The sequence below is a fragment of the Caretta caretta genome, chromosome 1 (assembly GCF_965140235.1).
Source record: "Caretta caretta isolate rCarCar2 chromosome 1, rCarCar1.hap1, whole genome shotgun sequence".
NCBI classification, from domain to species: Eukaryota; Metazoa; Chordata; order Testudines; family Cheloniidae; genus Caretta; species Caretta caretta.
In genome coordinates, this window is record NC_134206.1 from 58,119,466 (window position 1) to 58,137,318 (window position 17,853).

Genomic DNA, 17,853 nt, shown 5'->3' on the forward strand with positions numbered 1-17,853 from the left:
AGCTCTGCCCCTATCCATACCTCACCTCTACTGGTTCCCTAAAGCCCCACTAGCACTCTGCACTGATAATTCAGCTCAATTTCTTGCTTCCCATGTCATTTTCCATAAATGCCTATGCTTCCCCCTCAGTGCCTGGAATAGCCCCCAAACCTTGTGCATGATCCAGTCTCTCCCCGCATTCCTATTTCAGATCCTTTCTCAGAACTCACTTCTTCCAGCTGGTATTTTAATGTCAATCTCCACCTGCATTCCGCACAGCATCCCAAATTTTAATAAGGTGTTAATAAGATGCATATTCAACAGCATATGTTTCCCAGGATCTTTTACAGCTGTGCCCTTCTTTCTCCCATATCTCCCTGCCCCTCTTTGCTTATTGCAAACCATTGCTGTGTCAGCCTAATAAAATAGCCCAATTCTGCCCTTCGCCTCCCCAAACTTCCACTGGAGACAGCAGAAGTACAGGATGCTTACCACCTTTCCAGGAGTGCTCAGATCTTACAGTATCAGGCCATTACACTGGAGACTACTCAGGGCAGGGAACCTTTATTTCTTTTTAAATTCTGAGTCTTTAAGCACTATCCACACCTATGGTGTAATAAATAATAATCTGAGTGGCTGCTAAGGTTTGTTGGTAGGACACACTAAGTGCTACACAGATAATGCCACTGTAGTTAGAGATATGGCATTTGAACAGGTTTGCACACATTCAAAGACTGTTTTCTACAGTGCTACTGTATCGCTTGACTGGGCACAGGCGTGCTAACCAGTGTAATATTTATAGCTCTGCAAACCTACTTTCCTTTTCTTTTTTGGTTCCCGTGGTTAGTTTTGTTTTGGTTGACGGCTGGGGCTGAGAACTCTCATCTTCATCTGAGCTGGCATCGTGCACCAATGTAGCGACTCCCTTAAAAGAAATAAGGTTGTGAGGTACTGTGTTCTATGTATCTCTGCATCAAGAGCCAAAGACAACTGGGCTTAAAGGCCCTGGAGTTCAAGTTTCAAATCTACTGTAATCTGTTGTTTTGACTGAGTGAGTTTTAACAGGCTAAATTCCAAGCCTAGACATCATAATTCAGAATTATCGAGACAAGCCTCCCAGAACACAGGCCCCAATGCAGCAAAATACTTAAGAATGGGTTTCACTTTAACTCCCACTCATATCAATAGGTTTTAAGCACATGCTTAAATACATGCTTAAGTGTTTTGCTGAATCAGGGCGTAAGCTAGCTCTGTATGCAGAGCTAACTGAAATGGACTGGGTCAGCAAGATTCCTCCCCTTTCATTACAAACCAGTGACTAATCATGGAACTTCCAATACTGTCTGTCTGTTTCTGGTATGAAGCTCTCATACATGTTGTGTGAATCAGCTGTGAAGCTAATCACTCACTGATACTAGCATGGCCAACTCACGTGCGACCAGCACCTCCTCTTGTGCATGTGTCCTGAGCGAATACTTCCTGCCGCTCCATATCAGACCATGTGGCAGATCAAATTCTCCAGTCTGCGCTGTAGCTGCAGAGCATAAGACCCTGACCTCTAGTGCAGCAAGGGATGCTGCAGCTTTGAGTTTGGCTCCCAAAAGTGTTTATCTTTTCCTCTCCTATTTCATCAGTTAGGCGGGACATGGAAGATGTTGCAGTTGCAGGGAGGAGAGATAGTTGCTTACAATTTGAGGGAGTGTTGTTTCCTGGAGACAGTCCTGGGGGCTGCGTATATGTACAGGGAAGGGAAGGGAGGTGAGGAGGCTGTGCTAGTCTCAGAGACAGCTCAAGGAGCACATACTGTGCACATGCTGGCAGGGAGACGGGGGAAGGGATGCCAGCAGCAGGCGGGGCTGTCTCGCAGAAGTCCCATGATAGATTCAAATAAGAAAGGTTGTTTAAAAAAAAAATCTTGCCGTGTGTACTGATATAAGGTCATAAATAACTGCCTTCCCACTTCACTGAATATGTAGAATTTTGAATACAATCTGTTATTTGGCATTTTTACCAGTTTTAGCCGGCGAGTCTGAAGAATAGCAGTTCTGGTTTTAGGCCTAATGGCTGGGCTTCTCAGATTCCTTGGATTATATCCATATTTCTGAACCCTGCACAGAGATGGCAAAAGGATTTTATGCAAAACTAAAGACTGATAAAAGAACTCTTGCAACACCTATTTCGCTAATATTTTCCAGTTTGTACAGAACAGACTGCAAAGCCTGCAGTCGACAGTAGAAATCTTGTGGCAGTTTTGCCTCAGCAGAGACTGCAGGATTTGGCCTCACTGATACTCTTAAAAGGCGGTCCATCATACACTGTTCATGCTTTACTGTTAAAGGAGACTGAGAGTTGCTTGTATATCCCACAGACATTTTAAAAACAAACTGAATCAGTTCTTCCTTAATGTTCCTGTCAAGAGCCAAATTCTATCTATTCATCCATCTAGGTTCTTGTACCATGCTCATCACTGAACTAAGAGTATCTACATTCAGGGTTCTGGGTTTTCCGTGCTATAGCTGTTAATACCTCAAACTGGAAGGCACTATTTGCAAGGAGAGAGACTGTAAACATACCACTGAAACAAACAAAATCCTATAAAGACTAAAAGAACCTTAACTCCCTGTGATGCGGTGTTCACCCCACACTTGCCCTGAAAGGGTTACTGCAGACTAAGAAGGGGGCTAATTAACCCAACAGGCCATGACTGAGAGGAGTAAGGTGGCCAAGTAATCCCCTGACAGAGTGAGGGAGCCCAGCTGAGGAGGAAGGAGCTGGGCTGGGGCTATAAAGGCAGGCTGGAAATTGGTAGCAGAAAGGGGCTGCTGGGAAAGTCTGCAGTCACTCTCTGGGAGAAGGAGAGGTGTGTTTGGGCTGGCCAACCCACAGAGGGAGGAGGCCAGGAAGGTAGGACAGGGATCAGGGAAAGGCAGTAAGGTCTAGAAGGGAACAGACCTTGTCTGCTGACTAAAGGGTCCCTTAATTGGTACCCAGAATAGAAGGTGGGCCCAGGTTCCCCTGCCAGCCACTGAGGGAGAAGCACTACAAGGCAGTGAATGGAATGACTGCCTAGGACTGCTGGCAAGGAAAGACTTTCCAACGCAAAAGGGGAACCATTTGGTGACCTGGCCGGAGGGCCAAGTCACAAAGAGGCGGCAGTAGTTTGTGGAGCGAGAGAGGGGCTGCAGACTGGCAGAGAGAGACAGAGGGATGGCTAGCAACTGTGGGAAGGGGTGCTGACCTGATCAGTTATTCCCCAGAGTGACCAGGAGGAGGCGCCATCCTAGCAGTGAGTGGAGCACCCTGGCACACCCTCTTAACAGAAGGGAAAGGTAGGATATGACCCTTAGAAATTAAACTTTTTATTCAAAGTCAGCTTTGGTTTAATATTATGAGACATTTACATTGCAGTAGCATCTACAGGCATCAGCCAGGATGGAGCTGTACTGTGCTAGTCACCTGTAGGATCATACAGTAAGTGACTGTCCCTGCTCCAGAAATCTTATCTACAAAATTAATATAACCCTACCCCTCATATAGAGGTCATGATTTTTCCTGTGCTACAGATGGAGGCAAAAAATATTATCCTTTTAGATTTCTTTAAGATTGCGGTACCTATGTTAAGTTCAGAAGCTGAAGTGATACAACATATGCAGTGACACGATACTGGTATGTGGATTACAGTCTAGTTGTCCTGTACAACACAACCTGTATTCATGACCCCATGCCAATCATGTTAACATTCTCTCGTGATCTTTGGTCTGATGGTTTATTTTTTATTTTTGGAACTTTACAAAAAAAAAAGTGCTCCCTGCCGGTAGGAATTTAACACAGGAGTTTGAATCTTTCTTCTTCTAAATACTGGAAATAATCAAGTAAAATCTAGCATAATGGTGTAGTAAATATAGCTTAAAAATGGTGTTTCCTGTATCTTATATTATGTATAATATTAGTAAAATTTGGCTAATCACTGATAACTATATAATTTATACAGTGATTCATTCCAAATAGGATTAGGTTTCAGTGGTGCTGAAAAGGCAAGTCTAAATACGGACAATTGGCTTCGTTTATGGAAACGAGCGTGTGTCAGCTTTGCTATCAATTTCATAGTTATAGTTTGTGTATACAAAAAATATGTATCTGAATCACTTGTGATTTGCTCCAGCCTACCTCAAAGACCTCCTCTCTCTGACTCTCCACAGTCTTGACCATGTTACTGCAAAAGCCTTCTCTCCTACAGCTCCTGAAATTTGGGACCAGCTGTCCTCCTTCCTGTAGCTTTCCACCACCTTTCATCTCACGATTGAAAATATACACATGCAGTCACTGCCTTGCTCACAACTCCTGATTTACTGTCTGACCCAAGTGTTTTGAGAGACAGTGTGCAGGGAAGATTCCATCCAAAATATTTGTAGCTCTTTTAAAGAGCTGGCTATCTGAGGATCTCAAAGTGCTTTACAGAGCCTCACAATAAACCTCTAGCATGAGGTACTAAAGATTTGCACCCACTATATGGAGGGGTAAACTGAGGGAGAAAGTTTCAGAGGTCGCAGGGAATAGAATTCAGGAGATCTGACTTTTGGCTTTTTCCTGTAAAGACTACATCATGCTGCCTGCCAAACATGGGTGGAGAGTATAACAGGCCCCCTGATACAGCCACCATTGACCCGCTGCTGGACACCTAGGCTATTGTTGCCCTGCCCCTTCCCCTCCCTGTTCCACCCCTTCCTCAAGGGCCGCACCATCTGCTGCTGCCTGGTAAGTCTTCCTCCACTCCACACTCCCCTCTCCAGAGGTCCCCACTGCTCGTAGTGTCTCTCCTCTCTTCCACTCCCCTCCACCTCTGTGGAGGGGCAAGGAGGGACGTGGTGAGGAGGCAAGTGGCGGTTTGTGGGGTTCTCGCAGCGGACGGGTGAGGAGGTGAGCAGCGGGGGAGGGGTCTCGCAGCTGGCGGGGGGTGAGGAGGTGAGCAACAGGAGGAGTGAGGAGGTATGTGGTAGGTGGGTGACCCGGTGAGGGACTGGATGGCGGGGGAAGGGGGGGGTGAGGAGGGACAGGGTTTTTTGGGGGCGTGTCTTGTGATCAGACACCGTAAGCGGGGAGAGGACAGGGCCGGGGCAGAGCAGGGGTGGAGTGTGTGTGGGGCGCAGGTGGAAGAGGCGGGGCAGGGAGCTAGCCTCCCCCCCTTTCATCTGCCACCCATGCTGCCAGAGTAACAAGTTTACTTTACAGACAAGCCATCATTTGCTTTTGGAAATTCTCATAGGCTGCTAAAGCTCCCGAGATGAGCTCCCCTCACTGAAACACACTATTACATCTCCATGAAACTGATTGCAAGATTAGAGCCTTATGCTATGTCTACACTACAAAATTAAGTCTACCTAACTTACATCGTCATTCAGTCACCACAGTAGTGACATCGCTTTTACATGTCTACATGGTGTTCCTTGTGTTGGTGGTGCACATCCTCACCAGGAGCACTTGTATTGGTTGTACTGTCAGCACGGGGCATTGTGGGACAGCTCCTGAAAGCCACTAACAGTCGCTGTAAGCAACGCAGTGTCTACACTGTGTTATGTTGACCTAACTACACTGACCTGAACTCTACGCTGCTTGTGGGTGTGGAGTTATTGCTTTGGTGGGAGTGAAATTTAAGCACAGACATTTCCATAGTTAGGGCGACGTAAGCTGCCTTGCGCTGAACTAACCCTGTAGTGTAGACCAGACCTTAGTGTCTCTAGCTACAACAGTTCAAAATGCTGAGAAGTGAAGGGTTGGGGGGAAAAGGAGGAGGACAGGACAATTAGTGATTAATTTAAAATACTGCACGGTTGGAGAAAAATATGAAAGTCATTGCTCCCTTTTCAAATTAACATAATGAACTATAACCATGAGAGCTCATGTACAAACATGTATTCATTCAGGAGACTAATGTGATTTCTGGAAAATACCAAGGCAGTTCCAGATGGGTTGGGAATAAAGTTAATTCATAGAAACAACTGTGTCCTGTCTGAAGAAATATAAAAAAATAAGCTTAAAAAAATATGAAAAAGACTGCTTCGTTGAACACACTCAAGCTCCACTGTGGGTATTGCTATGGGATGAGAACATAAGAATGGCCATACTGGGTCAGACCAATTGTCCATCTAGCCCGGTATCTTGTCTTCTGACAGTGGCCAATGCTAGATGCCCCAGAGGAAATGACAGAATCATCAAGTGATGCATCCCCTGGCGTCCACTCCCAGCTTCTGGCAAACAGAGGCTAAGAACACCATCCCTGCCCATCCTGGCTAATAGCCATTCATGGACCTATCCTCCATGAACTTGTCTAGTTCTTTTTTGAATAGTCTATAATAGTAGCATACAGTCTATCTTTACCTTAAATCTGCTACTACAACTTACACAACTGGTTTATATTCATCATCTGCAGGCTGAGATAAAGTTTCACACCTCCTGTTAATGCTGTCTTTACCAGTCTGGACAAGTTCAATCTCCGAATCTGAACAAGTAGTGTCCAGTTTTCTCTTTACTGAAAGTGAGCTGGGACTTTTTTCATTCACAGCATCCTTCTTTTCGGCCTCACGATCGACATCTCCTATTTCCCGAGGCTCAGCTCTGCTCATTAACCTGCCTAGAAGAAAAGCAGGTTTTTAGTTTAGTCCATGTTCACTCTGACTCACCTTGCACTTATATTTTTAGCAGGGGCAAGACCACTATTTGTGAGTGTGCAATGCAACCACCATTCATTCTGCAAGGGAGCTGTCCTTGTGGAATCTAGCACAGAACAGACAAGCTTGTGGGGTAAGTGATAGTACCTTTGAGATAGGAGTCACAGAAATCTAGCCTTGGAATGATCTGAGTGCTTGGCTAGCGCCACTTGATTACAGTTGTTTTCTAAGTTTTTTTCTATTCTTTGGTGCACACTCAAAAGCAGATTTTATGGATGTATCTGGCCTCCCAACCCAGCATATCCTGCTCACTGCTTGGTTCTTAAAATGCTGCAGCTTGCAGACCTCTAGCAAGGGCTCCACAAAGTACAGTTTGAGAATGACAGTGCTAAAATCTTTCAGGCATTGTTTTAGGTTACCTGAATAAGTACAAACAAATGTTCCTTTGTCAATATCGTCTAGACAGCGGACGCCCCAGCCCTTCCGGTCTGTGTTGAATACCTGCAACCGAACTTGGATACCATGCTGTGCTACTCTGTTCTGACACCTCATTCTGTCACACTTGCACGATAAGTTGCATTCGTAAATTCTGCCAGAAAAAAAGAAATTAAAAATGAAATATTGCTTGTTCATACCTGGCAAAAGCAAATAAAAGAGCAGCTCACGGAAAAGACAAAGACATCTGGTTAGAAAAGAATGGGCAAGTCACTGCACTTCTGGAGTTTAGCCTTCCCCATTCCTGACTGAACACTTACAAGAGTCCATCAGATTTTCAGGGATGAGTGAGTAATACATACCATAGTTATATTACCTAAGTAAGCTATGCAACATAGATTCTGCAGTCTTGACAACTGATTGAACGAAGCACTCCCTTCTACTCTTGGAACATATTTAAAAGCATAAAAGAGCAAACAATCAATCTGGATGGACTTTGTCATGGCTGTCAAGGACTCTAGGATTTTTCTGATTTTTACAATATCCCCAGCTTGTGACATTTTGGGGTGGAGTTGATTGTCAAAATGTTGGAACAACTTCAGTGAGGGCTTTCATTCCGTAAGGAGTCATACAAGAGCCAGCTGGGATATGGCAACTCCAGGTTCAATGCCAGGTTACCACACAGTACGTGCACTATGGGTATGCCTACACTACAATTAAAAACCTACAGGTAGCCCATGCCAGCTGACTCGGCCTCGTGGGACTCAGGCTAAGAGGCCGTCTAACTGCAGTGTACATGCTTGGGTTGGAGCCTAGGCTCTAGGACCCTACCGTGTGGGTGGGTCCCAGAGCCCAGGCTCCAGCCTGAATGTCTACACTGCAATTAAACAGCCCCTTAGCCCGAGTCAGCTGGCAAAGGCCAGCCACAGGTGTCTAACTGCAGTTGTAGACATACTCTAAGTGGGGAGTATGCCTGGTGGACAGAGCACTGGACTGGAACCTGAGAGACCTGGGCTCTATTCCTAGCACGGACACTGGTCTGCTGGTGATGTTGGACAAATCACTTCACCTGTCTGTACCTCAGCTTCTCTATCTGTAAGGAGATAGTGATCTCTTTGTAAAGTGCTTTGAAATCTACCATGCTAGCCTTGCAAGCTGAAGTATAAAAAAATAATTCCTGTAATTCAAAACCCCATGCTGTGGCTTTCAAAACGAAAGTACTTTTCCCATTTCACCATGATCATTCAATACAATCACTAGAACGCTTCCCCCCCATCCCTTCCCAAGATGCTGGCTAACCAAAAGCTGTTTAAGCATGGCCTGAATACTGTAACTGAATGTGGATAAAATACCAGTGTAAACTCTAGGTGTCTTACCCACTGGGGACAGGTCCATCCAGCCTTTTATACCTGTAACCACAAGATGCTTTGTTACTTGGTGAGGCAGAATTTTCATTGCAGCCTTTTGCAGTCAGCCGTAGGCACGCACATTTTGACCTAGAAAGACAACAGTAAACTATCATGTGAAAATAAGGATGTGGTTAAAGGGACAAAGCTAACTTTAAATATAGTCAATCTGAAACCTATTATTTTTTTAAGTAGTTTCAGGCCCACCTCCACCAATTTTTTTGGTCCACAGTCACATTTTCCTACTTCTTTAAGAATTTTTCTTTTGCCTGTGCCCTGTAGAAGGTCCAAACAACAAGGGGGAGTGGGGACTAACTACACCAGGGGACTCAGCAAAACTGACTACACAAAATACTGTCTAGTACACAAAATAAACAAACTGAACAAAATCTGTACTATCATGGCATCCGAGCCTGCCACTGCTTCGGCATCTCCCTCCCCCCACCAGAAAATGACTAGAGTTCACAACACAGATTGGGGAGCAACAGAAGATAACACTGACTCTGTCACTATTATCTTACACTCTTATAGCCACAAAGGGTTGTTGTGAACAATGCCTGGTCTGGCTCTGGCCCCACTCCCTACATAACTGGAGAGTCTCAACTCCTGTGGAAAAAGAGCCTGCAAGGGGATGGGAGGAGCATGCAGTGGATCTGCTGCTCCCCACTCTTCTGCACGCACAGCGGAGCTAGAGCTTTTAATTTGGACCATCAAAGGCTTTTTTTACCCTGCGTATTATTAGACAAAGTTACTATATTGCTAAATGCACACAGTAAATTTGACAGTCTCCCTTTATGTTATTCAGGGCACCTATATGACTGGGCTTTAGTTAGAGGTCAACTTTTTCTACTTACCTGTCTGTGCAGCCATCCGTACAGTCGCATGAGTCAAGAAACATGCTAGAGAAGTTGTTCAGATAGTACCCACGTGGCCATGAGGCCTTCCTATATTTAAAATAAGGTAATCTTGTGTTGTCAACTTCGTTACAGAAGGAAATGGGTACAGACTCTGCTCCATTGCTGATATCAAAATCAAATACAAGTGCTTCTCGGTTCAGAGTGTTTCTGCCCAGCTGTACGTATGTGTTGAAAGAAAAGTGATCGACAAATAAGAAGTTGCACTCTGTTTCAAACAGGTAACTCTGCACATCTTGAAAGTTTCTCAGACTCCTCCCACAGGGGGCCTTATAATTCACATCAAGTGACTTTGAAAGCAAGTCTGCTTTTGCATGTCGTCTCTGGAAATGACACAGGATTGGCATTTTAAGAGGGTTTTCTCCCTTGTATGAGTTCAGTGGTCTGTTGGCAAGACATACATTAGAGCAGTCATGATTCTGGTAACATAGTTTTAAAGGTAACTCCCTTGTTTCACTACATATGTCTTCATTCCCTGAGTGTGATTTTTCTTTCGCCTCCATTCTGTTAAGAATCACAAAAAAAAAAAAATAATAATTTGAACCATGCCTTGCATTACCAAAAAAAATTCAGTTTAATTGTTCAACATTCTTCAGTAGGAGAAAATAACTCTTGGTCCCAATCATGAAGTCCAGGGTTTCAATGGATCATTATTTGTATTAAGCTAGTGCCATGAGGTTTCAATGGCAATCAAGGCCTCTTTGTTCTGGGCACTGTATGAGCAATCTGTTACAGCATGCTTCTGCCCCAAAAAGCTTACACTTTAAATAGACAAGATATTTCCTTTGTCTATCATAAAACCCCCTTTACAGAACAGCAGCTGAACGTGCCCAAGGTCCTGCACAGTCTGTGGCAGAGCTGGGAACTGAACTCAAATCTCCTGAGTCCCAGCCCAGTACCTTAATTATCCATGGCTTTAACTGCACACCCTCATACACAGCGAAATTTTATCACTCTATCCCTTCTCTAGCTACAGGCAAACACACCCCCTCATGTTGTAACTTGGAGGGCATTCAAGTCTTCCACACAGATCAGTTTATAAACTCCAAGGCTTCGGCCATAACCATGATTCAAAATTGCGTTTAAACATTTAATTTTACAGCGTTAGTGCCAAAGTCTCTTGTGCAAGACAAAGAATATTTAAAAGAATGGACTACAGTAAACTGAAATGTGACCTGTATACTCACAAAGGAGAACCTGTTGTATTTTCATTTGATATAGAAGGCTGTAACCTAGGTTTGCTTCTCTGCATCCCATCTTCAGTAGTTACATCGTTTACTTTAAAAAATAATATACAAAGACTTCACATTACATTTTTACAATTAAACTTAGAAGTCACCACATTATCAGATACCAAATACATTAAAGACACTTCACTTTTGTGAATTACACTAGCCAAAAAGAAAGAAAAAGAGCGTGTGCTAATGAAACAGTTTAATAAAAACAAACTACAATAGAGAACTTAGATAAACCTTACAGACTCTCCAGTGGAACAGAGATCAGTGCGTCACCTACAGCAGTGCTTCTCAAGCTAGCTGATGTGGGGGACCGGCAATTTTTTTTCCCCGATGTGCGCGCAGACCGGCAGCTGATGGCTCGCGGACTGGCACCTCCACTTTGAGTAGCACTGACCTACAGGACTTGGATAAATTTGCAGAGAAATGGGCTACCACCATTTATCTCCTCCTTCTCCCCAACAAGGATCAGAATATTGAACTGCATCTGCCCTAAATCTTCTAAGTTTGATCAAGCTGCAACCCTGGAATTTCATACAGCTACTATACATAAAAAAATATACATACATAGTGCAACAGTAGAGATATTGGTTTATTAAAAAAAAACCAAAACCTAAAATATAACCCAGAGTTTGCATTGTTTGAGCCACATTGTGAACTGACTTGCATATTATGCAACCCCAGTGTAGTGTGTAGAGCAGGGGTTGTCGGCAACCTATGGCACACGTGCCAAAGACGGCACGCAAGCCGATTTTTAATGGCAGTGAGCCGCTCTGGGTAGGGGGCTGGGAGCATCCCCATGACCCCAGCCCACTCCCCCAGCCCTCTGCCCAACCCCTGCACCCTCCTCACACACATCCCAGTCCTCTTCCCTGATCCTGCACCCGCCTCACACACACCCAGCCCTCTGCCCTGATCTGCACCCCTCACACACTCCAGCCTCCTGCCCTGACCCCTGCACCCCCCACACACACCCAGCCCTCTGCCCTGACCCCTGCACCCCCCACAACCCCAGCCTTGACTCCAGCACTTCTCCACATACCCAGCCCCCCCATGCCCTGACTTCTGCACCCTCCTCACACACCCTCAATCCCCTGCCTTGACTCCTGCACCCCCACACATTCCCAGGCCGCCCACACCCTGTGCCCTGACTCTTGCACCCCCCACATTCTCACCCCCCCCCCATGAGCACCAGATGGGAGCTCCTGCACCCCCCTCCCACATTTCTACATGCACCCCTCACACCAAATGGGAGCTGCACCGGTAAGCACTCCACAGCCAAACCTCCTGCCCCAACCCTGAATCCCCTCCCTCATTCTAGCTCCTGGCCAGACCCTACACCCCATCCCCCAGCCTGCGCCTTCACCCCCAGCCCTGTGCTCAGTGCACTCCCACCCTCAGCTCAGTGCAGACAGAGAGGAAGAGAATGGGCTAGAACCAGGGAGAAGGTAGGTACCCACTCTATGTGGGCAGGGCCGGGATCCCAGACTGGCAGTGGGCTGAGCGGGGCCAGCAGCCAGGACCCTGGCTGGCAGGAGCCCGTGGACGGAACCCCAGACCGGCAGTGGGCTGAGCTGCTCAGCCCACTGCTGGTTTGGGGTCCCGGCTGTTGGCCCCACTCAGCCTGCTGCCGGTCTGGGGTTCTGGCTGCCAGCCCCTTGCCAGCCAGGGTCCAGGCCGCAGGCCCAACTCAGCCTGCTGTCGGCCTAGGTGAACAGAACCCCAGGCTCGCAGTGGGCTGAGCAGGCCGGCGGCGTAAGATCAGCATTTTAATTTAATTTTAAATGAACCTTCTTAAACATTTTGAAAACCTTGCTTACTTTACATACGGCAATAGTTTAGTTATATAATATATAGACTTATAGAGAGAGACCTTCTAAAAAACATTAAAATGTATTACTGGCACACAAAACCTTAAATTAAAGTGAATACATGAAGACTCAGCACACCAGTTCTGAAAGGTTGCCGACCCCTGGTGTAGAGTTTTGAGGTGCAAATCAGGACACAGTTTGGCCCTTTATTTTTATGTTGGGAGACTGATTGCCTCATCTCAGTAAATGCTTTATTGAAATACTCTACAGAGCATTCATTCACATACACAAGCTTCTGGATTTATTGTGTCCTCTACATCACCACATGATGCAATACTATATTTTAAACAGAATTAACTAATGACAGACGAAAAGTATAATGAAATAGATCATCAAATTGAAAGGGATCTTACAAAAGTTTCACTCAAAGGCAAAAACTAACTTCTCTTAATGTGCAGTAATTTTAAGCCCTGCACACCTGCATCGCCCACAATTAATACAATAATGTAAACTCTACAAACCTGCGTCATTGATATTGTCAGCACTGGGAATAGGACTGGTTAACTAATGCTTCCTCTTCTAAGGCAAATCACTACATTTTTCATGAGGCCTTACAGAAAAAGTAAAGTATGGGGCAGAGGGTGGGGAGAGGGAGAAGTCTGATATTTATAATTTCTGTTTGACAAATGGTGGGTTTTAACAGGTTGCAAACAGGAAGAAAGAATATGTTAGTCTCTAAGGTGCCACAAGGACTCCTCATTGTTTTTACAGTGGTTTAGATTCACCAATTCATGGACATTCCTCCCCCAGATCATTAGACTAAAGAGAATTCACATTGTGGACCGAAACCAGGTGAAAGGCATTCTTTTAATATAGGTGCTAATACAAGACTGAGGCTATGTCTATACTAGCACTTTTGTCGGTAAAACTTTTGTTGGTCAGGAGGGTTTTTTCACACCCCTGACCAACAAAAGTTTCACTGACAAAAGCGCTGGTATGGACAGCGCTATGTTGGCATGAGACGCTCTCCCACGGACATAGTTACCACTGCTCCTTGGCAGTAGTTTAATCATGCTGATGGGAGAATGGCTACAAGGGAGACTTTACAGTGGCTGTGCTGCTGTAAGGTCTGTAGTGTAGACGTAGCCTGAGATTTGATCGTCCTTGCAGTTTAACATCATGATCCTGCAACTCTCACTTAACATCAGTGGGAAACTCGAGCAACTAAGACAACGGTTCTCAAACTGTGGGTCGGGATGCCAGAGTGGGTTGCGACCCTGTTTTAATGGGGTCGCCAGGGCTGGCGTTAGACTTGCTGGGGCCTGGGGCTGAAGCCGAAAGTCCAAGCCCTACCGCCCATAGCTGGAGCTGAAGCCGGAGAACTTCAGCCCTGGGTGCTGGGGCTCAGGTTACAGCCCCCACCCACCTGGGGCTGAAGCCCTTAAGTTTTGGCTTCAACCCCCCCACCCAAAGGTGATGGGGGTCAGGCTTCAGCTTTGGCCCCCTGCCCAGAGCAGAGGGGCTCGATCTTCAGTCCCCCTTCCTGGGGTCGTGTAATAAATTTTGTGTCAGAAGGGGTGGTGCAATGAAGGTTGAGAAACCATGAACTAGGACCAGACCATGAATGAGCTGCTTGTCAATGCATTAATGTCTGCAGCAAGCTTTTCCTCTTCTCCCTTCCTCTTCTGCTCTTTTAGGAATTACTAAAGTGATAAGCCAAAAAAAATTTAGTCATTTCCATTATGAATTCCCTGCCCCATTTCTAAAACCCTTTGTTTACTTCTAAAAGAAATAAGCTACTCACATTTATCCCCACAGGTTTTATGGCTTGACCAGGAAATACATCAAGAGCTCAGCCTTTCTTCTCTCCCTAATTGCTATACCAGAAAACATGATGCTTCTCATTTTAGGTGTCACATCTTCCCTTGAAGGGAACCGCACATACATACTACAATTGTGAAAACCAAGAAAAAGAAAACACAGTAGGGCCTGATTAGACTAACACTACAGTTGGTCTACATGCAATACTAGTAAGTTTTTCAGGCTTATTTTATTCAACTTTATGCTCCTGTTGATTAAATCAAGATGACAAAATAGTGGAGAGTGTAGAATAAATGGAGTTGAGATGCACACATACCATTTGTCAATGCTAAGAGATTGCTTCCGTCAGCTCTATCCACCAGTATCAAAGCTTGGAAGCATTCTGTTTACAAAAACAAAACAGATATATTGTTTCTAAATAACAATGTGTAATTAAAAGGAATGATTGACAAATAACAGGAAATTCAGAGCATAAGTGTCCCACAGTAACTTCTATTCCTGCTACACTAGAATCTAAGCACGGCAACACATCCCCTGACAGAGGCCTACATTTGCTACAATAATGTTACAGCTGGTCCTGATAGTGGTAACTCAGGACTGAGAATTCCCTGGATTTGGGAAAATTTGTGGAGGTTTTTTTTTCTGATGGGCATTTCAGAAGTCTCCATCCCCATAATACATTTTAGTATAGTTTAATGTCTTTACACCTTCTCTCCTAGCTAACCATCTTCTTGCTGAGAAGGGCTGGATGCTGTTTCTGCCAAAGCCAATTATCGCCATTTTCAAATTAGCTACAATGTTTATTAAAGAGCAAGGAAGCAAGAGAGAAAGTCAGTCTCAAACGCCAGTTTGCCATATAGTAACTTATTGTGCTACCCTATATAAATCCATGGTACACCCACATCTTGAATACTGTGTATGGATGTGGTTCCCTCATCTCATCTGAAAAAAGATACACTGGCATTAGAAAAGATTCAGAAAAGGGCAACTAAAATGATGAGGGGTTTGGAACGGGTCCCATATGAGGAGAGATTAAAGAGGCTAGGACTTTTCAGCTTGGAAAAGAGGAGACTAAGGGGGGATATGATAGAGGTATATAAAATCATGAGTGGTGTGGAGAAAGCGCACAGTCAACCTGTGGAATTCCTTGCCTGAGGAGGTTGTGAAGGCTAGGACTATAACAGGATTTAAAAGAAAACTGGATAAATTCATGGAGATTAAGTCCATTAATGGCTATTAGCCAGGATGGGTAAGGAATGGTGTCCCTAGCCTCTGGGGTTGTCAGAGGGTGGAGATGGATAGCAGGAGAGAGATCACTAGATCATTACCTGTTAGGTTCACTCCCTCTGGGGAACCAGGTATTGGCCACTGTCAGTAGACAGGATACTGGGCTGGATGGACCTTTGGTCTGACCCAGTATGGCCATTCTTATGTACCACTACACCAGCAGTTAAATGGCAGTAGAAGCTTGCATTGATATTTCATGGTGATACCATAACAGGGACTTTATAGAACAGTGTGAGAGTTAAAGTCTTATCTCACATTTTTATTGCATCAGCACAGGAGTTTAAATGTACTCGTACAACACTGTGCTGCTGTAATGTTGCATAATACCAATACTGAGGGCTTGTATACACAAAAGTTATACCACTTTAGCGATACTAGTTTCATTTAAGCAGAACAGCCCTCCTAGCGTGGAATGCATTATACCAGTATAAAGGCGCTTTCTGTCAGTATAGCTATTCTCAGAGAAGGGGAATAAGCTATATTAGTAGCATAAGTGCCATCCACACTGGGGGGTTGTACTGGTATAACTATTTTGGTAAAAAACTTACACTCCTAACCAAAATGTTAAACCCATACAAACACTGTGTGTAGACCAAGCCTAAGGAATCTCTGAAGACTTGCACGGAAATTCGTTTCACCTCTTAATGCCATCAAAGCGATCTTGTAATGGACTCCCCAAGTTCTTCCATTATAAAGTTTTTCCTGCTGAAAATCTGAAGTTACAACGGAGACTCCAAAGTTAACAAAGACTCGCAGGAGATCATAATTACAATGTGAACCCATTCAATTAACTGGAGAATTCAGCTTCTAGTGCAAAACATGCTCAAGAGAAATGAACACACAAGGCTCCACAGTTATTTCTCACGCATAAACATCTCCGCTCCGTATACATAAAAAGCCACACTGAGGATTAGCTGTTGGCAAAATTACATTAATAAAAGCAGAAAAATAGGTTTTCAAGTGAGCTTGTCAAAACGCATATCAATCAAACTAAGCACTCCTTTGGAGGCAGCAAGGAATTTTTTGCTGAACATGCCTCGCTTCCCATTTACTCGTTCAGGCCTGGATTTAGGTCTGGGGCTCCCCACCTAATGGGGATGCTTTTGAACACAGGCTACATCTACACTGGCATGCAGACTTAAGTACTCGACCATGTACATGCTTATGCATGCTCCCCACAAAATGCCAAATATCTACATAATGCTGTGCTGGACATGGTGAAACGCAGTGTAAACGTATACACTCACATCCATGCTGCTGTTAGGCTAGGTTAGCGCTACCAATTCAGGGATGGCGTCCCAGGGTTCTGTGCAGACAGGGAAACGCTCTAGGAACCAGTTTGCTGTGTGTTGTTGTTACCATCTCCCACACAGTTGCCAATGGCGGTTCCTGATCATGTCAGCCCTCATTGTTATTCTTGCTGAGCTGGGTGGAAGACTTGAAACAACGGAATGGTGCTCGGTTCTGCTCCTGCTCCTAATTGCGAGACAAACATTTATGCAGTGGAGTAGGTGATTGGTGAAATGCTCAATGGAATTTGAGCAGAACTTTGACATATTGAAGGTGGCTGACCCGGAGGGTCAAGGACAATTCGTTCAGCTCACATGATACAGATATGGTAAATGCCAATATTGCCACCGTATGCCCTTGGGTGGACTGTTGCTTCTGGTGAAGAAGGACCGGCAAAGTGTGGTGGGATCACATGGTTTTGGAAAACAAGAGATGGCCAGCAGTGGCTTCAGAATGTCCCAGTGAAGAAACAGACCTTCGAGGAGCCATCTGAGGAGTATGCACCAAACCTCCAGCACTAAAACACTTGATTCAGGGAAGCCATTCTGGTGTAGAAGAGGGTGGGTATTACCCTGTGGAAGCTGGCAACACCAGATAGCCATAGGTCCATTGCAAATCACTTTGTGGTTGGAAAATCCAGTCGGGGTTGTGGTTGTGCAGGTCTGTGAGGCAAGTAACACTGTGAGCTACCCATGGGTGGTTGTCATAAGAAAAGTTCCAGAAGTAACAACAGAATTTCCAAGGATGGGGTTTCCAAACTGTGCAGGGGCCATCAATGATACCCATATCCCAATACTTTGCCCACCACAGGGGGCGAGTATGCAAACCAAAAAGGTTACTATTGACTCATTCTGCAAAGCTTCATGAACCTCAGAGACAGATTCATGAATACACACTTGGGAAACATGGGAAAGGTTCATGACACCAGGGTCCTGAGGAGATCAGGATTGTACTTGAAGGAGGAAGAGGAGATTTTATTCCCCAGAAATGATATTGTTCTGTATGGTCTA

General features: G+C 44.9%; 1 protein-coding gene across 1 annotated transcript in view; it reads right to left on the reverse strand.

Moving 5' to 3' along the window:
- Nucleotides 1-17,853, reverse strand: part of SETDB2 (SET domain bifurcated histone lysine methyltransferase 2) — a 97,162-nt gene that overhangs the window by 59,597 nt on the left and 19,712 nt on the right. Inside the window, exons 5-12 of the mRNA XM_075126976.1 lie at nt 14,583-14,648; nt 10,587-10,677; nt 9,340-9,903; nt 8,456-8,575; nt 7,064-7,233; nt 6,379-6,607; nt 1,991-2,087; nt 796-904 (exon numbers count right to left, since the gene is read on the reverse strand). Coding sequence (XP_074983077.1) covers nt 796-904; nt 1,991-2,087; nt 6,379-6,607; nt 7,064-7,233; nt 8,456-8,575; nt 9,340-9,903; nt 10,587-10,677; nt 14,583-14,648 — 1,446 coding nt within the window. The remainder of the gene's footprint in view (nt 1-795; nt 905-1,990; nt 2,088-6,378; nt 6,608-7,063; nt 7,234-8,455; nt 8,576-9,339; nt 9,904-10,586; nt 10,678-14,582; nt 14,649-17,853) is intronic.